The 22,456-nt window shown below is 40.9% G+C and overlaps 1 protein-coding gene across 1 annotated transcript in view; it reads left to right on the forward strand.

Annotated features, from left to right (window-relative positions):
• Positions 1-22,456, forward strand: part of LOC102833043 (kalirin-like) — a 398,989-nt gene that overhangs the window by 49,287 nt on the left and 327,246 nt on the right. Inside the window, exons 4-5 of the mRNA XM_006869427.1 lie at positions 6,920-7,112; positions 10,714-11,226. Coding sequence (XP_006869489.1) covers positions 6,920-7,112; positions 10,714-11,226 — 706 coding nt within the window. The remainder of the gene's footprint in view (positions 1-6,919; positions 7,113-10,713; positions 11,227-22,456) is intronic.

The following is a 22,456-nucleotide window of genomic DNA, read 5'->3' on the forward strand; positions in this document are numbered from 1 at the left end:
AAATTCCCCCAGCTGTGAGCCTTCCAACCTTCTAAATATTCCTTTACATGTGGTTCAGAGTTTTGGGACCATCCCCTGAGCCTGCTTGGTCAGGTATTCTGTATTGTTGTTGGGGGAGCTCCTTTACTGCACTTCCACCTGATCTGCCATCTTGTTTGTTCCCCCTCAACCATTTCTTTTTTGTACGGTGACTCTGTGTATTCCTTTCATCTTTTCATGCTTTCTGCATTGTTCAATATTTTGCCCATGTTGTTGCTGTTGTGAAGTGCCATTGAGTCTGTTCTGACTCATAGCGACCCTCTATATGGTTTCTAAGGAACAGCTGGTGAATTTTAACCACTGACCATGTGTTCAAACTAACCTTGTAGTACAGTGCTTTATTTTACAGTATCACAGCAGCACATAGAACCCTTTAATACCTCAACTTGAGGCTTGAATTTTACTCCTGGTGTGGTGTGCTATTGTTGCTATGAGTCAGAATCGACTTCGCAGCACATAACAACAAGAAAGACCAGTTAATACCACTATTATTCAAATTTATGTACCAACCACTAAAGCCAGTTATGAAATTGAATAATTCTTTCAACGTCTTCAGTCTGAAATTGAGCAAACATACAGTCAAGGTGTATTGACAATTACTGGTGATTGGAATGCAAAGGTTGGAAACACATAGGAAGGATTATTGGAAAATAGGGTACTAGAAATTATAATGAAGATCACACGATAGAATTTGCAAGACCAATCACTTCTTCTTGCAAATATCTTTTTAAAAAACAACATAAAAGACAACTATACACATGGACCTCACCAAATGGTATATACAGAAATCAATTAAACTACATCTGTGCAAAGAGACTTTGAAAGAGCTCCATATCATCAGACAAAATCAGGCGAAGGGCAAACTATGAAACAGACCATCAATTGCTCATATTCAAGTTCAGGCTGAAGCTGAAGAAAATGAAAACAAGTCCATGAGAGCCAAAATATGACATTAAACATTTCTGTCCTGAATTTAGAGATAATTTCAAGAACAGATTTGATGATTTAGACATTAATATCCCAAAACTAGAAGAGTTGTGGGATAACTTCAAGAACATCGTATAGGAAGAAAGCTAAAGGTCATTAAGAAGACAAGGGAGAAAAAAAAGGCTTTGAAATTTGCTTTCCAGCATAGAAATGCTAAAGCAAATGAGAAAATGAGGAAGTTAAAGAGCTGAACAGAAAATTTCAAAGGGTGGCTTTACAAGACAAAGTCAAATCTTATAATGAAATGTGCAAAGACCTGGAGTTAGCAAACCAAAAGGGAAGAACATGCACAATATTTCTCAAGCTGAAATAACTGAGGAACGAATTTAAGCCTCAACTTGTAATACTGAAGGATTCTTTGAGTAAAATATTGAATGATGAAGGAAGCATCAAAGGAAGATGGAAGGTATACACAGAGTAACTCTACCAAAAATAAAGGGCCAGTGTTCACCCATTTCAAGAGGTAACACATGATCAACAGTCAGTGCTACTGAAGGAAGAAATCCATGGTTCACCAAAGCCATTGACAAAGAACAAGTCTCAGGGAATTGATGAAATGCAAATTAAAATTTTACAGCAAACTGATTCAGCTCTGAAAGCGCTCAATTATCTGTACTAAGGAATTTGGAAGAAAGCTTCTTCCTAGCCAGCTGATTGGAAAAGACCCATATCTGTGTCCATTCAAAGAGAGATGAACCAATGAAATGCTGAAATCATCTGACAATGTTATTTTTGTCACATGCAAGTGAAATTTTGATAAAGATAATTCAAAAAGGGCTGTAACAGTACATTGATAGGGAACTACCAGAAGCTCAAGCTAAATTCATACTAGGACAAGGAATGAGGGTTATCATTGCTGACATCAGATGGATCTTGACTGTAAGCAGAGAGTACCAAAAAGACTATTTACCTATGTTTTATTGACTATGCAAAGGCTTTCAACTGTGTGGATAAAGACAAGCAATGGACAACATTGTGGAGAATGAGTATTCTGAAACATTTAATTGTGCTCATGAGGAACCTGTACATAGACTAAGAGGAGACCTGAATGGTTTAAAATCATCAAAGGTGTGGGCCAGGGCTGTATTCTTTCACCATACTTGTTTAACCTGTATGCTGAGCACATAATCAAAGAAGCTGGATTATATGAAGAAGAATGTGCCATTAGGATTGGAGGAAGACTCCTTAACAACCTATGAAAGGTAGATGCTGCAACCTTGCTTCCTGAAAGCAAAGAGGACTTAACATATTTACTGGTGAAGCTCAAAGACCACAGTCTTCAGTATGGGTTGCATCTCAAAATAAAGAAAACAAAAATTCTCACCACTCGACCAATAAACAACTTCATGATAAATGGAGAAAAGATCAAAGCTGTCAACGACTTCATTTTGCTTGGATGTGCCATCAACATTTGTGGAAGCAGCAGTCAAGAAATCAAACGACGTGTTTGTTGCATTGGGCAAATCTGCTGTACAAAGCCTCTTTAAAATATTGAAAAGCAAAGATGTCTGCTTGAGGACTAAGGTATGGTAACCCAAGCCATGGTATTTTCAATAGCCTCATATGCATGTGAAGGTGCACAGTGTATAAGGAAGACCATAAAAGAATTTTATGCATTTGAGTTAAGGTGATTTGTTGTTGTTGTTAAGTGCCGTCGAGTCGGGTCCGACCCATAGCGACCCTGTACAGGGTTTCCGAGGGTGTAAATCCTTACGGGAGTAGAAAGCCTCATCTTTCTCCCGCGGAGCAGCTGGTAGTTTCGAACCGCTGACCTTAAGGTTTGCAGCCCGATTCGTAACCACTACGCAAATACCATGGACTGTGAAAAGAACAAACAAATGTGTGTTGGAAGAAGTACAAACAGAATGTTCCTTAGAAGCCAGGATGGGGAGACTGCACCTCTCATGCTTCAGAAATGTTGTCAGGAGGAGAGACCAGTCCCTAGAGAAGGACATCATGGTTAGTAAAGTGGAGGGTCAGCAAAAAAGAGGGAGACCACAAAGTGAGTTGGATTGGCACAGTGGCAGCAGCAATGGGCTCAAGGGTAGTAGCTATTGTGAGGATGACTCAAGAGCAGCAGCAATTGTAAGCATGATGCCGGACTGGATGGTGTTTTGTTTTGTTGTACATAGGGTTACAATGGATTGAAACCCACTCAAAGGCACATAACAACAGCAATCCTTCCTTTTTGTTTCCAACGTTTGCACTCAATTCACCAGTAATTATCAATACATGTTGATTGCATGTTTGGTCAGTTTTACACAGAAGAAGTTGGTACAGTTCTTCATTTTAATCATCACTGACTTTATTGCTTGGAGCATAAATTTGAATAATTTTTTGTATTAATTTGTCTTCCTTGTAGGCGTATGGATATTATCCTACCACACATAACATTATACTTTAAGATAGATATTGAGATGTTCTTTTTGATGATGAATGGGATGCCATTCCTCTTCAATTTGTCATTCCTGGCATAGTAAACCATGTGATTGTTAGAGTCAAAATGGCCAATACCAGTTTTTTTCAGTTCATTAATGTCTAGGACATCGATCTTTATGCATTCCATTTCATATTTGACAAGCTCCAATTTTCTTATATTCATACTTCATGCAATCCATGTTACAATTATTCATGGATGTTTGCAACTGTTTATTCTCATTTTGAACTTGCCCCATCAGCAGATGAAGGTCCCAAAGGCTTTACTCCATTCATGTCATCTCAGTCAACTCTACTTTAAGGAGGCAGCTTTTATCCTGTCATATTTTAAGTGCCTTCCAACTTGAGGGGCTTATCTTCTGGCACTGTATCTGTCAATATTCTAGTGCTATTCATCATGTTTCAATGTTCAATAATCTGCTGCTTCCTGACAATGTTCTACTGCTATTCAATAAGGGTTTTAGTGGCTAAACATTCTGAAGTAGTCCACCTTTCCTTCTTTCTAGTCTGTCCACAGCATAGAATAAGTATATGGTAAAAAGTTCTTGTCCTTCACCCAGCTATGTCCCTTACTTGAAACCAAACACACTATGCACCTTGGGAGAGCAAACTACTTTCACTGAAAGATGTCAATTAGATTAGCTCTCATTATTCAGCCTCTGGCCCGCTTTCCTCATCTCTTGAGTCGGAGAACTTCTTAGAGAAAATTAGTCCCTGATTCCTACTTTAGTTGTCAGAAATTATTAAAGTGTGCATCCTGCTATGGATCAGTATGTTTCGAATCTGGGATAGTCATATGCCTACTGTTGTTAGACATGGAGATTTCTGGTGTAAGTATAACTATAGTAATAGCTATGATGATTAGGTAAACAAGGAAGCCAGGCATTTCCAACAAAGGGCAAGACCCACATTGAGAGCTGCTTTGCAGTATCTGACACATGAGCATGCAACAAATATGAGTCATGTGAAATTCAACTCAATGGGAAAAGTCACTAAACCCCAATAGGAAAATGGATAAAAGAACTCATCATATAATCCCCAGAAGAAATATTTATAAGTCGGTAAGCTATGACTAGTAATCAAAGAAATGCAATTTTAAATGTAAGCAGTATTTTCCCCCAGAAAATGGACAAAGATTAAAAACCTCAATGACTGTGATTGTGTGGTGCTGGAGAAGACACAGTAAAGGGCGGTTACTTCATATATTGTTGGTGGACATGGTGGTTGATATTCCTTACACAATCACAGTTGATATTGTAAAGCAGTAATGGGAATGATTACAGGCAGAGGATGGCTTATTGTGTGTCAGTAAATTGAATCGTTTCTAAGAGATTTTAGACATAAGTAAACTCTCAATATGCTACAGTAGAACACTATATGATATGAAAACTCTATGCATGAAAAAGACTAGAAGGAATTGTTGTGGTTTTCGTTAAGTGCTGTTGAGTCAGTTCCAACTCATAACAACCTTAGATAGGGTTTCTGAGAATCAGCTGTTGGGTTTGAACTGCTGATCCTGGGATTGAAAAATCCAGTGCTGATCCCACAGCACCATACCAGGAGTCCAGAAGGAAATAGGCCTGAAAAAGAAATAAATAAGTAAATTCGATAACTTCTACCATTAGTGCTTTGTGAGTTATGCTTTAGGCTGCTAGCCACAAGTCAGCAGTTCAAATCCACCTCCTGCTCTGTGTGATCCCTTAAAGATTTACAGCCTCAGAAATCCTACACAGGGTTGCTATGAGTTGGCTCAATGGCATACAACCACCACCACCAGGTCCTTTAATATTTCAACTTTTCTATAATCAGCAGACATTTCTTTTATAATGGGAAAGAAATCTTATAACTTAAAAAGTCATGCTGCTTTACGGCAATAGGGTGGAGAAGGTTGTTTATGGAGGATTCTAGCTACTTATTGATTTAATAAGTATCAGAGTAGAAGAGGCAACTCCTTTCCTTGGGAATGCTGGGCTTGGGGCAGAAATAAGACTCAGTCTTTTTACCATACTGACTCTAGTCCTTTGTGTTAAGCACTGGGATATGAGAAGAAATGGGAAATCTCCTCACTTGGGGAGTTTCCTGTCTAGTAGGGAGGCTTTTACACAATCACAGGAGCTCTTCACCAGCCTGTGACATTCTCATCAGTGGTTGAGATTTGAAAATGAAGCTGTGAATAGCTGATATGTGGTGTTGCCAGGCACCAAGTTCCGTGTTCAAGCGATTGTAATCTGGAAGTGATTTAATCTGGAAGCTAGTAAACTAAAGACACCAAGTTCCGTGTTCAAGCGATTGTAATCTGGAAGTGATTTAATCTGGAAGCTAGTAAACTAAAGACCCCCAGGAAAATATTACACCAGTGTTTGTATGAAAATGGTAAAATGTGAATTAAACAGTCTATTTTGAATTATAAAGTGAATAGACAGGTCAGATAAACCAAGAAGAAGGAAAGATCCCTAAGTAGCACAGACTTTCTTCTACACTGCATGTTGTAACTATTTTGATCTTCATTTATTTTTCATTCTATGCTCAGAAGTTATAGTCAAAGTCCAAATGTCTAAGCAATTATAAACGTGGCTACTTTATAAGTAATATAACAAAATCTTAATTAACTTAGCCTTATTTTTTCTTGTTTTTTTAAGATGGTCACTTCAGCTAGCCTTGATTTCAACAGCAGCTACGCAATCCCAACCCCACCCCTACATGCCTTTTTACATCCTGACTTTATAAAGAAAGTATAAAGTATAAAGAAAGACAACTGGGCCATAGCCACCATTGCATCTGAGTCCCATCATTGGTTATCTCTAATCACAGAACAACTCTGCAACCTGATTTTAAAAAATTGATAAACACTTTGAACTACAAGTAATGTAGCTTAAATACAAGGCAGGCAAATATACGGTATTATATGTTTTATATGTTATTTGTGTACCATCTCTAGCCAATTGGTAGAAGGATTCTAAAGCCATCTGTTGCAGAATGTTCTTGGGCCCAGCCTGGTTTCAGCAGTACCATGCGCCAATGTCAGTGGCCCTGCCTTCCAGTAATATGGACACAGGGAAAAACAGTACTTGAGCCAGGGTCTTTCCATCTCAGATTTAAGGGACCACAAAATTTGTAGAGAGATTATATTCAAATAGGGGTAACATGACTCTTCGTAAAAGAAAAGGAGAAAAAAATTAAAACAAAAATTGCAAATACCTAGACAGTGAACATTCCAACAAGTGGTAATGTCTACAGAGAAACCCAAGTTCTTTCATAAATTCTGGGAGAAGGCATAAGGTGGGACCAGTTGTCAAATAGAATGAATTTAGAAAGGTTTTCAGCAACAGTACATTTTGAATTGGGTTGGAAGGTAGACAGGAGACCTTGTGTCTAGGTCAAGGGGAATGCAGGTCCTGGATCCTTTTTGACTTTGTACTGCCCAGAGTGACCATGCCTGACCTCTGACTTCCCCCAGTGAGGACGTGTGCAAACGTGGCTTCACCGTCATCATCGACATGCGGGGCTCCAAGTGGGACCTCATCAAGCCCCTCCTCAAGACACTGCAGGAAGCCTTTCCAGCTGAGATCCATGTGGCCCTCATCATCAAGCCTGACAACTTCTGGCAGAAACAGAAGACCAACTTTGGCAGCTCAAAATTCATATTTGAGGTGAGTCAGTCCTCTCTCTTAAGCATGTTCTTTCTCTTCCTTCCCCTCTGCCATCCACACACTTACTTCTCACATCCCCTTCTCCATCTATCTAACCATGTGCACCATGCAAAGGACCTTATCAGTTAGAGGCTGGAGAGAAAGGAGAGGCTCAGGAGATTGTTCCAGATGCACAGTGTCATCGGGCATTCATGTTTACCGTTGGTCAGCGTGTAACAGAACAGGTGTTTCTGAGGCAACTTTGCAATTTGTTTCAAAAGCCTAAAAAGGGTTTGTATTCATTGATCTATGAATTATTCTTTTAAGAAAATATTTTTAAAACAAAACTACAAGATGGAAAACTAATTATATTCACATAGCAAAAAAATGTCCAAAGATGTTCATCACATTTCTTTCTATATTAATGTTGTTGTTAAGTGCTTTAGAGTAGCTTCTGACTTACAGTGACCCTGTATAGGGTCTCTAAGGAGCAGCTGTTGAGCTTGAACTGCCAACCTTGAGATTCAAACCTACTTTGCAGTCCAGCGCATTAACCCCAGCGCCAAGAACCCAAATTCATTGCCATTGAGTCATTTCTGACTCATAGCAACCCAACAGGACAGAGTAGAATTGCTGCCATGCCTTTCTTCCACAGAACACCTGGTGGGTTCAAACTGCTGACCTTTGGTTAGCAGTTGAGTGGCTTTCTATATCAAATACATATTGGTATTACCAGTAAGGTGACATCAATACACAAATACTGAAAAGTCATTAAACTTTATTTTTGGAAAGATACTTAATGTTATGGTAAAATGCTCATGGCTTATTATTAAGCTATAAAGGGCAGGTTATAAAACAGTATGTAGTTCTGGCATGGCTCTGTAGGATAAGCACTGGACTGCTAACTGCAAAGTTGGCAGTTCAAACCCACCAGTCACTTCTTGGAAACCCTATACAGGATCACTATGAATCAGAAGTGATTCAACAGCACTTGACAACAGCAACCTAAAACAGTATGGACAGTATAATCTCAAATTTGTTTTAAAAATACATATATATAGGGCTCATGGTCTTGCCTCAGTTTCGTGGTGGTCGTCATATTATGGTGGTGAATTTCCTTGGGATTTCATTAAATTAAAATGAGATTAATAAAAACCCATATAGTTGTGTGAGTATATCCTGGTATGACACTGTAGGATAAGCCCTGGACCTCAAGGTTGGTTTGAACTGCAAGGTTGGCAGTTCAAACCCACCAGCTGCTCCTCAGCAATCTTATACAGAGTTGCTATGAGTCGGAACTGACTCGATGGCACTTAACAACAGCAACAAGGGAGAGAGAGGGAGAGAGAGAAGACCGGAAGACATGGGAATGTTAGCAGTGACTTATTATTTGAGGAGGCTGGATTATGGTGGTTTTAATTTTCTTCATATTTTTCTCTTTCCTTTCAGGGATGATGTGTGACTTTTATGATCAGGGTAAACATGTTAGTTTTTAAGCAGCTTTCCCAGAGGAAAAATGTATCCCCTGAGAATTTTGAAGATTTTTAAGGGGGACATATGTGTCCCCAGCTCAACTTTGAATGGTACCCTTTCTCAGAATTCTGGTCCTTTACCTGAGTGTGTGGAATTGGGGGGTAACATGTGTGTGTGTGTGTGTGTGTGTGTGGTGTCAAGGCAGATCTGCTTTTAATCTTTAAGCAATTTCCATTCCAGTCTCTTGTCCCCAAGGGGCCACGAGCACTTGCCCATTTGGGCAGATTTGAACACATTGGTCTGATGGAGTCAGTTCTCACTCTGTGTAAATAACACACTAAATTTGATTTAGGATAAAAACAGTTAACTACCATATTCCCCTAGCACCCTTACAGAATACTAGGAGTCCTGTGGGAAAATGCTTTTTATAATTTTGGTTTGTTTATACAAAGGCAGTGACAACAGGCCTATAAATGTATGAAGAGACTGAAAACAATCTTTCCAATAAGCCTTGAAACTTGTGCTTCAGTATAGCTGCCCTGCACACCCCTTTATCCCAAGTTGAGCACGCTTGCCTCTGCTTCCTATTGTCAAAAGTCCAGGAGGGATAACTAGGGGCCTCCTACTCAGAAGATGAGTAAATGCTATCTCAGTATCTCAAAAACAGCACATTAAATATGTAGTGCAGATTGAGCAGGGAGACTTCCTGGAAGTGGCAGACTTTGAGCCAAAATCTAAAACGAAAGAGCTCTAGAACATCAATTATCAAAGCTTACTAGGTGCATGAAAGCTCTTGTTCAAATGGAGATTCTAACTCTTTAGGTCTGAGATAGGGTGAAATTCTGCATTTCTTACAGACTCCCAGGTGATGCTAGTATGATTGATGTGAGAGTCACACTTTGTGAAATAAGGATCTCGAGTAGCAGAGGTTAGTAAGGCATTACCTGGGAGCATTAACACACAACATCCATGCCTAAGCTCCACTCCAGGCTAAGGAAATCGGGATTTCTAGGTGGGGGTTGAGCATCAGCGCTCTTCAAAAAAAATTTTTTTAGTCAAATTTGAGAACCACTATTCTAGACCATCCCTTCTTCCTGTGGCAGCTCCTTCTTCTATCTTAGGAAGGGGAGAAGGCAAGACGCTCAGATAGTAGGAAGATACAGACTAACTGCTTTTGTTGAATAGTGACTCTGCCTTTCAGTAACTATCACAGTGATAGTTACTGGGATTGAGCATATACTCTGGGTCCGGCACCCTACGTGTTTTATACTCTTTAACTCATTTGATCCTGGCACAGCCCTGTGAGAAAGGTATTGTCACTTCCATTATATAGATAAGGAGATAGAGTCCCAAAGAGCTTCAAAAGCTTGCCCTGGGATAAGTGTAGGGCTGGGATTTGAACCCAGATATTTGATAACCTCTTCTTCTTCAAGAGAAGAAAAGCATGGAGCCTTATAGTATGGAAAGGACGATTTAATGATAGGTGGTTGTTTTCATTGTCATTTGCTGACGTTGCATTGTGTCCTGGAGACAGACATTATCCTCTCTGCTTGAGTTTATAGGTAGTTCCCAGATTAAACCAGGGACCCAGACCCTCTGTTTCCCAGCCCCCCCCCCCCGCCCCCTCTGCTATTGGGAGAATCTTAGGACTAGGCTGTGACTGATTGAGAGATTCTTAAAGCACAAGTACTGATTCACATTACTTAATTCAAAGATGATGACACTCTGGGTCCTTTGGCCTGGGTTTAAAGCTATAGAACACTGGACCACCAGACACTAAGTTTGATTCCCCGCCCCACCCCCCCAAGATTTTCCTCTTTTCCTGCTTTTAATATCTGAAGCCCTTAGGGGTGAACGTGGGGGTGGGGAGGAGGGAAGGAGAGGTGAGCCATATTTCCTGGAATGAAAAATATTTGGCAGATGGAGAGGCTTTTTGGACCAGTCCTCTTGTTTGTGGAGACTTCTGATCTGGTCGATCTGTGTGCCTCTTGACCAGTGGGCACCACATGTTTCTACTGGCCTTCCCTAGGCAGGTTGTGGCCATTATTATGTGGACTCATCTTATCCTTCCCCTTGACTATCTTTGCCCCTTCTTTCCCCCACTTCTACCTGCATCACTGAGTCTCCTGTCTGTGTCTGTTCCTCCCAGACCAGCATGGTATCCGTGGAAGGCCTTACAAAGCTGGTGGATCCATCCCAGCTGACAGAGGAATTTGACGGCTCCCTGGACTACAACCATGAGGAGTGGATCGAGCTGCGGCTCTCCCTGGAGGAGTTCTTCAACAGTGCGGTGCACCTACTCTCGCGCCTCGAAGACCTACAGGAGATGCTGGCCCGTAAGGAGTTCCCCGTGGACGTTGAGGGCTCAAGGAGGCTCATTGATGAGCACACACAACTCAAGAAGAAGGTGCTGAAGGCCCCTGTGGAGGAACTGGACCGGGAGGGGCAGCGACTGTTACAATGCATTCGCTGCAGTGATGGCTTCTCAGGGCGTAACTGCATCCCAGGCAGCGCTGATTTCCAGAGCCTGGTGCCCAAGATCACCAGCCTTCTGGACAAGCTGCACTCAACGCGACAGCACCTGCACCAGATGTGGCACGTGCGCAAGCTCAAACTGGACCAGTGCTTCCAACTGCGGCTCTTTGAACAGGATGCAGAGAAGGTAGGGAGGGAGTGGGACAAACCTTAGCTTGTGTGGTAGGGGCATATAGATTTACAGGGAAATTGGTGGAGGCTGCTAATACAACTGCCAAATTAATGGCAGTGTAAGGGGGCTTCAAAAAGTTCAGGGAAAAATTCCATCATCTTTTAATTCCACTTTTCTATAAACGTTTGGAGTGCCCTCAGACTACTTTTATGGGAAATTTAAGGTGTTCCTGGTGGTAAAGCCTTTGACTACGAACCAAAAGGTGGGTGGTTTAGATCTACCCAGAGGTGCCTCAGAAGAAAAGCCCAGTGCTCTACTGCTTAAAAATCAGAGCCGTAGATAATCCCATGGAGCACGTTCTACTCTGACACACAGGGGTGCCATGAGTTGAAATGGATCTGTTTACAACTGTTTTGTGTGCTTGTTTATTTTTTAAAAAAACTGGTCTAAGTTTCTTTCAGTTTTATACTTGGCCATTGATCATTGACTCTAATGCTTACCCTTATGTTGTAGTTGTTGTTAAGTGTTGTCAAGTCAGTTCCAACTTATAGCAACCCGGTATAGGGTTTCTAAGGAGTGGCTGGTGAGCTTGAACTGTCGACTTTGCAGTTCAAACTGACCTTACAATCCAAGTTCAGCACATTAGCCCACAACGCCACACCAGTGTTTATTATATGCCAAGTACTGTGTGTAAATTAATTTTAATTTTCTCAAGAATTCTACAAGATAGTTCACTGTAAGTCAGAACCAGATGGAAGAACTGGGAGGTTAAATAGCTTGGCGAAGCCATTAAGTTGTAAGTCCAGATGCAAGTAGTCTGGCTCCAAAGTGCTTGATTTTTGACCACTGTTGGACACTGCCTTGCTAAGTGCATACAGTGAGTGGGCCAAGCCAGCAAAACATCCAACAACACACAACCATACCAGTAAGAGCCACAGTAACTTTAGCAAGTGATTATTATCAATACTGTATAATCGCACAGTACTTCTGAGGTGAACACAATGCTTGTCCTCACATACAAGTAAAGGATGCTGATTGTGCTTGGCCTACAGCGGCAGAGCTAACATCTGAGTCTAGCTTTTTGTATTTCCAAGTCCAGGACTTTTCTTACCTACCGTACAACTTTCTCTGGATTTTGCTTTTTTTTTTTTTTCCAGCTGTTGAGCACTTTCAGAATTGTGACACCATTTTTGCAGCAGTGAATATTCAAAGCTTTCTTCTTATCTGAGAAGAGATGAGGAAGTGAAAAATAACAAATGTCATCTAGTGAGTGCCTCTTTGCTGAGAATACAAAAGTACCTTCTCTAAATGCTCTCTAATCTGAAGAAGAGAGTTTCCCACTATGTGCTTTTTAAGAAGAGAGAAACAGTCCCTCCTCTTATCAGTTTTCTGGGTATAACTATGTCTGAATGCACAATACTATTCTTAGGAATACCATGACATCTCTTTTAACATATGAGTTTTGCAAGCAGCATCCAATATTAGAGTTTTGTGGTCTCTAAGAAGCCATACTGAAGATCTTTTGGAGTCTTGATGTGACTCTGTAGGATAAGCACTGACTGGATTGCTAACCACAAGGTGGGTGGTTCAAACCCACCAGCTATTTCTCTGAAACCCTATATAGGGTTGCTGTGACTCGGAACCGACTTGATGGCATAAAACAACAAGAGACCATATTGAGCATGTCTTTAGGCATTTTCAGATGATAAAATCAGGATGCAAAACTTTCTGTGTAATTTGATCCCAATTTGTATAAGCATGTCAGTGATGTATCTATGGAAGAAAAAGCACAAAATGTTGATGATTTTGTTTTCTAGGGACCAGGTTCATGGTTGGTTTTACTTTTTCTATATAAACTTTTCTGGTTTCCAATCAATTTAAAATCAGATGGGTATCAATTTATGCGATTTTCTATGAGTGCATGATCCCTCTTCTACAATAGAATTTTGAACACCATTGAAGCCAGGTTTTAGAAGAGACGTGTAAAGTGGTTTCTTGCACAACCTTGGGAGTTACAAGGGTTTCTTCTGTGCTTTCTCAGCCCTCTCTGCCCAGCAGCCGGGGTGTGACCCTGGCCAGTGTGGCCTGCTCTGGGAGGGGCAACTTGGATTGCAGGATCCCAGCAGCTGCACACTGAGAGAAGAGAGCCCAGGTCAGGAGCCAATTGCTCTGTCCATGTGTCCCATCGCCATTCTTGGAAAGTATTGGAATAACCCCTACGTACTTTGGTTACTTTCTACTCTGGGGTAGAAATCTGCTTTGCACTTTGGCCTGGGTGCTGTTCCGTGAGCCTAGGACAGAAGGGAAGGCAGGAGATTGTCACATAGATTGCCTGGGAGTGTTCGCGAGTTCCATACATGAGCCCCAGAAATTACCAGGTAGGGAAGGTTGCTCTTCAAAAAGTCACCCAGTCAATAATTGCTGCCACACATGTATTCTCTCAACTCTTGCCCACAAGAATCATATGATGTTTTATTATTCCTTTTTACAGTGAAGGGAGTGGAAGCTCAGAAAGCTAAAGTAGCTTGCCTAAGATCACACTACTGGTTAGAGAGCCTGTATCTAAGTCTGTCTCTAAATCCCACACCAGCTGTCTGCTCCAGGAGCTGCCTAATATTACCACAGGTGTACTACACATTACCCCCTAGGTCCCCTGCCCCATGCCCTGATGACTCTAGAGAAAACCTCAGATCCCACCTTTCATTGCTCATAGCACAGCATGGCCACTTGACCTTTGTGTTCTGTGGACCATTTTATAACTGTATAGTGGCAGCAGTGATGGTGTGCCACTGAGTCAGTTCCAACTCATAATGACTGCATAAGGTTTCTGGGACTGTAAATCTATGAGTCCTGGTGTGGTGCTGTGAGTTGATGTGCTGGATTGGAAAGTCATGTGAACCCTGAGATTGGTGGTTCAAGCTCACCAGTTACTCCTTGGAAACCCAATACAGGGTCGCTACGGGTCATAACCAACTCGACAGCACTTCACAACAATAACAAATCTTTATGGGGACAGAAAGCCTCATCTTTCTCCCTCAGAGCGACTGGTAGCTTTGAACTACTGACATTGATTGAGGTTTGCAGACCATCTTAGTTCATAATCTACAAAAATTTATAAAATAGTATATTTCAAATTCACCAGTTGCTCCTCGCAAATACTATACAAGGTCACTGTAAGTCAGAACCAACTCGATGGCACTTAAAAACAACAAGGCTTGGAAAGCAATTATATTGAAAAAAATATTAATTTTCAATAACAGTTACCTATCCTTTATTGTTGTTATTAAGTGCCATTGAGTTGGTTCTGACTCATAGCAACATTGTATAGGGTTTCCGAGGAGTGGCTGGTGAACTTGAACTGCCAACCATTGTGGTTCAAACTAACCTTGCAGTCCAGTGCATTAGCCCACAGCACCACACCAGGATTCCAACATATTGTTAGGTTGTTGTTGTTGAGTGTTGTTGCATTATCCCTCAGCGCTACCCCAGGACTCCAATATATTGTTAAGTAACATGTTAAATAATAAGTTATACTTGAGGTCTAGTAATTACCATGGTGGTGGTGGTTATGTGCCGTGGAGTTGGAACCGATTCATAGTGACCCTGTACAGGGTTTTCCAAGGCTGTAAATCTTTACGGGAGCAGAAAGCCTCATCTTTCTCGTGTGGAACAGCTGGTAGTTTCGAACTGCTGACCTTAAGGTTCGCAGCCCGATTCATAACCACTACGCTACCAGAGCTTCTTAGTAATTACCATAGTCTTGTAGTAATGATGAGCATAAATATTTTGAGGCAAGAATTCAGATGTAATGTGAAAATATGTACATTTCTATTGGTGTTGAAGGAGCCCTGATGGCCCAGTGGTTAAAGTGCTCAGCTACTAACAAGTCAGTGTTTCAAACCCACTAGCCACCCCATAAGAGAAAGATGAGGCAGTCTGCTCCCATAAAGATTTACAGCCTTGAAACCCTATTGGACAGTTCTGTGTTGTCCCACAGGGTCATGAGGAGTTGAAATTGACTCAGTAGCAGTGGGTGGGGTTGGGTTAGGTTTTCCATTGGTGTCAAAACACAAATATTGATAACACTAATGTTGCCTGGATTCATAATTAAAGGGAATTCAGTATTTTAGTTTGTTGTGTTAAGTGCTGTCAAGTCATCTCCGACTCATAGCAACCCTGTATAGGGTTTCTGAGGAGCGACTTGTGAGTTTGAACCACTGATCTTGCAGTTCAAACTGACTTGCGGACAAGTATTTATCCTACAGTGCAACAATAAAGATGTACTTTCTTTCCTCATCCAAGTTCACTGTTCCTGAATTCTAACCATGGACTGTAGGTTTAGAATCTGTTCTATGTTGTGTTTGTTATAAAAATAAGTGTGTGTAGAGAAGAGAGGGAGAGAGCATTCTAAAAACAAAGCAGAGGGAGTGAAAAGGATGACAGGAAGAGAGCAGCCCAGGAATATTTTGATATTGAGTCAGTAGTGAAGAAATGACTCTCAGACTTGACCCAGTCACCACAGAAAATGTGCTGGGTGTGAGCAGGGGAGAGAAAAAAAAAAGTTCCTTCTAAGTTGTTTGAAGATTGAAATATTTGTCCAGAGCTAAGTGCTTCAACGCTTGACTTATTTGGTGTTTTGAAAGGGGCTGAGGAGAGTGATGGTCTGTGGTAAGGGTTTTGTGTGGACATCCACATCTAAACAAGGGTGTGAGGACATAGTTACGGTGTGAGCCATGTCTTAGTCTCCTTTCTGGTGAGAGACTTATTGGATAGAGGCCTCTAGTCCCAGATCTGGGAAGCACTTGGCAGTCGAAGGAGCCTAGCTTCTATTTTAGTAAATGAGGTGGGCACAGAGTCTGCCCTGTGGCCCTGTGGGTGACAGCTTGTTTCCTAGGGCTTGAATAATGGGTTGGCTCTCCCCTTTTACTCACTGGCTTTGGGGAGTGAAGACACCTTTCTCCGCCTTCCCCTGACCTCTGACTTGACTCCCCTCTTTCCCCATTGTGAGGATGAAATGAGGGAGCCATTTTCTCTACAAATTAAGCATTTAAGGAGGAGGGACCCTATTCAGGGATAATTCATACAACAGGTCACCCATTCATTTAATAAACTATTGAGCAGCAGTCATTAGCCCAAAGCAAAGTACTTCAACAACAAAAAAGGGTTGACAGCGTTTCTAGCCTAGAGCAACTCACAGCCTAATTAAGGAGATCAACACTCCTATTTACCTGTCTGCTGTGTGCGCTGCACCATCCTAGGCCCAGTCTCTGACTTGGGGAGTGTTCAGGGAAGAGGAAACTTGGCAGTTTAGGAATGGTGAGAAAGCTTAAACGAGCAATTTGTGGAAGGGCTGGATAACTCAGAGGTGATTCAGGTAACACATCATTAATGTATCTTGTTGGAAGGTGGACCACCTTAGCTGGACCCACTGCCCTCTGGTCTATAACTAATAGATTTCGCCTCCACTGTGTTCACAGAACATAGACTGGGCTACTCCTCACTAGCTTGGTGCAGATTACAGCTCTCTGTGCAGCCCCTCCAGCTACAGTGGATCATGTGTGATGATGGTTATCTATCCTGCATTCATGACCCATTATCCTAGAGAGGCCAATGGGCTGCTGCCCTATTAGAGACCATTCAGTAGACTTGTAGACACCCACATAGGATGGCCATCTTAGAATCAGACGTCTGGAAGGACCTTAGAATCAGAGGTGGAAAAGTTTACCTCCACATACTATGGAAATCTCAGACTTATCATCCTGATGACAGCTGTTGTGACCTCCCAGTGCCCATCTCTGTGCTGATACCAATGTAAGGAGTCAGAAAATACTTAAGTTGCCAAGCCAGGAAGGCCCACACAACCGTCTAGTCTTTTTGTGGGGAAGGAGCAGTGCTTAGAAGAGCTACAGTGCATACAATGCAGTGAGAACTCTTCTTATACTTTATTTCTGCATAAAGAAATAAACACAATGATAAAACAGTATGATGTATCAGTAAGTGTTCTCCAGAGAAACCGAACCAACAGGATAGATATAGAGCTAGATAGATACATACTAACTGAGTTTGAGATTGAGATCATGAGGACTGGCAAATCTGAAATCTGTAGGGCAGATTGGAAACTAAGACGGAAGTTGATACAACAGTCTTGAGGCAGATTTCTTCTTCGAGAAATCGAAGTTTTTTTGTTTTTAAGGCCTTCAAGTGATTGGATGAGGCCCACCATGTTATAGAGGGTCATTTCCTGTATAAGTCAACTGATTGCAGATGGTCATCACAACCATATCAGCAGCACCCATATTAGTGTTTGGTTGAATAATTGGGGATTATAGCATTAGTGAAATTGATCCATAAAATTAACCATTACAAATGTATGCCCCAGGAAGCTCATTTTCTAGTCTTATCCAAAGACAGTCTGTAAAAGAGGAGCATGCTCCCATTTTCTATGGCAGGACTCCCTAAAAAGATTGAACAAACCTATTCAATAGGGCTTCCAGTTTTGAAATGGTACTTATTATTGTTGTACTCAGTATGTCCACCACTCGTCTGTCAGCTTGTTGTACTGTGATGACTTGCTGTAATTCTGGAAGCTACACAACTGGTATTTTAAATGTCAGCAGGGTCACCTATGGTGAAGAGATTTCAGTGGAACTTCCATACCAAGACTAGGAAGAAGGTGAGACAGGCCACTTCTGAATGGTTAGCCATTGAAAACCTTATGAATAGCAGGGGAACATTTTCAGATATAGTGCTGGAAGATGAGCCCCCCAGATTGGAAGGCACTCAAAATGCAACTGGGTCAGAGCCGCCTCCTCAAAGTAGAGTTAACCTTGATGTGAATGGAGCAAAGCTCTCCAGACTTCCATTTGCTGATAGGGCACAACTCAAAGTGGGAAGAAACAGCTGCAAACATCCGTTAGTAATCAGAACATGGAATGTACAAAGTATGAATCTAGGAAAATTCAAAGTCGTCAAAACTGAAATGGAATGCATAAAGATTGATAATGCTAAATGTTGTTGTTTTTAAGTGCCATCAAGTCAGTTTTAACTTAAAGAGTTTCTGAGGAATGACTAGTGGGTTTGAACCACCAACCTTGTGGTTAGTAGTCCAGTGCGTACCCTACAGTGCCACACCAGTACTTCTAGACATTAGTGAGCTTAAACAGACTGGTATTGGACAATTTGAATCCATATTATGCTGGGAATGGAGACTTAAAGAGGAATGGTGTCACATTCATTGTTAAAGAGGGCATTTCAAGATCGATCCTGAAGTACAATGCTGTCTGTGGTAGGATAATATCCATATGCCTACTACAAGGAACCCAGTTAATACCAGTATTATTCAAATTTATGCACTACCTCTAAGACCAGTGATGATGAAACTCATGAATTCTACCAACTTCTTCAGGCTGAAGTTGATCAAACGTACAAATCAAAATGCATTGATAATTACCGGTGGTTAGAATGTGAAAGTTGGAAACAAAAAGAAAGGATCAGTAGTTTGAAAATGTGATCTTGGGGATATAAACAATGCTGGAGATCACATGATAGAATTTTGAAAGACCAGTGACTTCTTCATTGCAAATACTTCTTTCAGAAACATACATGTGGACCTCACCAGATGGAATACACAGGGATCAAATTGACTACATCTGTGCAAAGAGAAGAGGAGATGCTCAATATCATCAGCCAAAACAAGGCCATCAATTGCTTATGTGTAAGTTCAGACTAAAGCAGAATAAAATTAAAGTAAGTCAACAAGAGAACCAAAATGTGACCCAGGATATCTCCCTTGAATTTAGAGACCATCTCAAAAAATGGATTTGATGCAGTAGACACTAAAAACTGAAAACCAGAAGAAATGTGAGATGACATCTAGAAAAAGAAGAAAGTAAAAGATCATTAAAAAGACAGAAAAGACCAAAATGAATGTCAAAGAGACTCTGAGACTTGCTCTTGAGCATGGAGAAGCTAAAGCAAATGGAAGAATAAGGAAATAAAAGAGCCAAACAGAAAATTTCAAAGGGCAGCTCCAGAGGAGCAACTATTACAATGAAATGTATAGACCTGGAGTTAGAAAACCAAAAGGGAAGAACATTTTCAATATTTCAAGTTGAAATAATTGAAGTAAAAATTCAAGTCTCAAGTTGAAATATTGAAGGATTCTATGAGCAAAACATTGAGTGATATAGGAAACATCAAAAGAAGATGAAAGGAATCCAAAGTCACTGTACCAGAAAGAATTGGTTAATGTTCAACCATTTCTAGTGGTAGTATATGATCAAGAATCAGTGGTATTAAAGGAAGAAGTCCAACTTGCACTGTGAAGGCACTGGTGTAAAACAAGGCTCTAGGAATTGAAAGAATATCAATCGAAATGTTTCAACAAATGGATGCATTGCTGACACTCATGCATGCCAAGAAATTTAGAAGACACTTACTTGGCTGACCAATCAATTGGAAGAGATTCATATTTGTGTACCCTTTCTAAAGAAGGTTGATCCGGTGGAATGTGGAATTAATCAAACAGCATCATTAATAATCACATGCTAGTAAAATTTTGCTGCAGATAATTAAAAAACAGTTATATCAGTTTATTGACAGGGAGTTGCCAGAAATTCAAGTTGGATTCGGAGGAAGACAAAGAACAAGGGATATCACTGATAATGTCAGATGTATCTTGGCTAAAAACAAAGAACAGAAAGATGTTTACTTGTACTTTATTAATTATGAAACGGCATTCAACTGTGTGGATCATACCTAACAATGGATAACATTTCAAAAAATGGGTATTCCAGAATACTTAGTTGTGCTATTGAGGAGTCTATACTTAGACCAAGAAGCAGCTATTCAGACTGAACACAGGATACTGAATGGTTTAAAATCAGGAAAGGTGTGTGTCTGGGTTGTATCCTTTCACCACACTTACTCAATCTGTATGCTCAGCACATTATCTGAGAAACTAGATTATATGATGAAGAATGTGGCATCAGGATTGGAGGAAGATTCATTAACAAGCTATACTATGTAGAAGGCGCAACCTTTCTTGCTGTAAGCAAAGAGGATTAAAATACTTACTGATGAAGATAAAAAACTATAACCTTCAGTATGGATTGCATCTAAATGTAAAGAAAATAAAAATTCTCACAACTGAACCAATAAATAACATAATGATAAACAGAGAAAAGATTGAAAACTTCATTTTGCTTGAATCCACAATCAATACTCATGGAACAACAGTCAAGAAAGCAAATGATATATTGCATAAGCAGATCTGCAAAAGACCTTTTTAAAGTGCATAGCAAAGTGGAGGTGGGAGTTAAAAAGGAAGACTCCCAACAAGATTGGTTGGCACAGTGGTAGCAGCAATGGGCTCAAGTGTAGCAACGATTGTGAGGTTGGCACAGGAACTGGCAGTGTTTTGTTGTTGTGCACAGGGTCACTATGAGTCAGTACCAACTGTATGGCATCTAACAACAGGAACCAAAAAGTTCTTATGTGTCAGTATAAGATAAGCACTGGATTGCTGACCACAACACTGGCATTTCAAACCCACCATCTGCTCCTTGGAAACCCTGTACAGGGTTGCTATGAGTTGGAACTGACTCACCTGTACTTAACAAAAACAATGAGCAAAGATGTCAGTTTGAGGACTAAGATGCTCCTGAATCAAGCCAAAGTATTTTCAGCCACCTCATATGCATATGAAAGTTTGAAAATGAATATAGAACACTGTAGAAGAATTGACACATTTGAATTATGGTGTTGGAGAAGAATACTGAAAGTACCGTAGATGCCAGAAGATCAAACCAATCTGTGTTGGAAGAAGTACAGCCAGTATGCTCCTTAGAATCAAGAATGACAAGACTTCGTCTTTAGTTCTTTGGATATTTTGTCAGGAGGGAACAGTCCTTGTAGAAGAACATCATGCTTGGTAAAGTGGCGGGTCAACAAAAAAAGAGGAAGACCCCCAACAAGTTGGATTGACACAATGGCAGCAACAATGGGGTCAAACATAATAACAATTGTGAGGATGGCGTAGGACTGGGCAGTGTTTCATTCTGTTATGCATAGGGGCACTCTGAATTGGAACAGACTAGATAGCACATTAACAACAACAATAATACAGTATGTTCTATTTATTTCATGTGTAACCTTGTGCTTGGCAAAGGTCTAAGATAAGATCTTTATCACCATACTTGAGACGTATTTAGGTGACACTTCCCACCTCATCCATGAACAAAGAATATTTAGAGTATTCTGCACACCTCTTCCATAACCAAAGAGTCTCACCTAGATGAGAAGCTTTCATTTGTTTCAAAGGCTTGAAGGACACTGTGACCCCAATGGCTGCTTGTGCCTGCCCTTATACTACCCTTATGGAACATTCTCATTGGAGCACACAATCTTTACCTTCCTGTATATTCATTTTTTAAATAGTGACATTCTCTTCGCATCCATGAGTGTCATGTGCATGCTGACATGGAGCTTTGGTGAGTGAGGGCTAGGAATTTCCTGGGCTGATACTTACCAGTCACAAGACCTTGGACACATATCTAACCTCCTCAATTATTTCACCAACCAAACAAAGATAAAGTTAGGCGAACTCAATGCCTTTAAACTTTTCTGCTGATTCCAGGTTGTTCTCATGCATAATACCCTTCCTTCTTTCAACAGGAGAGGTGGGGTAGCCAGGGTGTATGTGTCTGGGTGTAATAGAGGTAGCAGTGGTTTCTAAGGAGACCTATCAGAATCTCTAGAGTAGTTTGCAATAGCCCCCAACCCATCCCAAGTGAGCCTGCATTCCTCTTCCTTTCAGACTCACTGCACTAAACAATAGCTAAGCCCTTATATAGCTTGACAATCCTACAATGATGTTTGCCTTTTTGCCACCCACTCTCTCCTATGTATTGACAACAGGCTCATCTCTTTTCAGGGTTGTTGCCTTGATGATTAAAGAAAATATGAAACTTTCTTCAGCAAAGGAAACCATGATCTCCTGAGTTCTTTTCCCTTATTTAAAATAAGACCAGCGGCTGCCCACGGTTGTGAGAATTAAATGGAATCATGTATGTGATGATGCCCGACTTGGTGCCTGGCTCTGCATAGCTCCTTCCTGAATGTCCACTTCCTTTCCTTCTCCCCTGTGTGACCTCAGTCTTGATTTACTCTTTAGTCACTCGGTGCCTGCTGAGACAATGCAGAGTGTCACTGGTGCTAGCTTCCAAATGAACTTGTTCCAAATAAT

This window comes from Chrysochloris asiatica, unplaced genomic scaffold (assembly GCF_000296735.1).
Source record: "Chrysochloris asiatica unplaced genomic scaffold, ChrAsi1.0 scaffold00130, whole genome shotgun sequence".
Taxonomy (NCBI): domain Eukaryota; kingdom Metazoa; phylum Chordata; class Mammalia; order Afrosoricida; family Chrysochloridae; genus Chrysochloris; species Chrysochloris asiatica.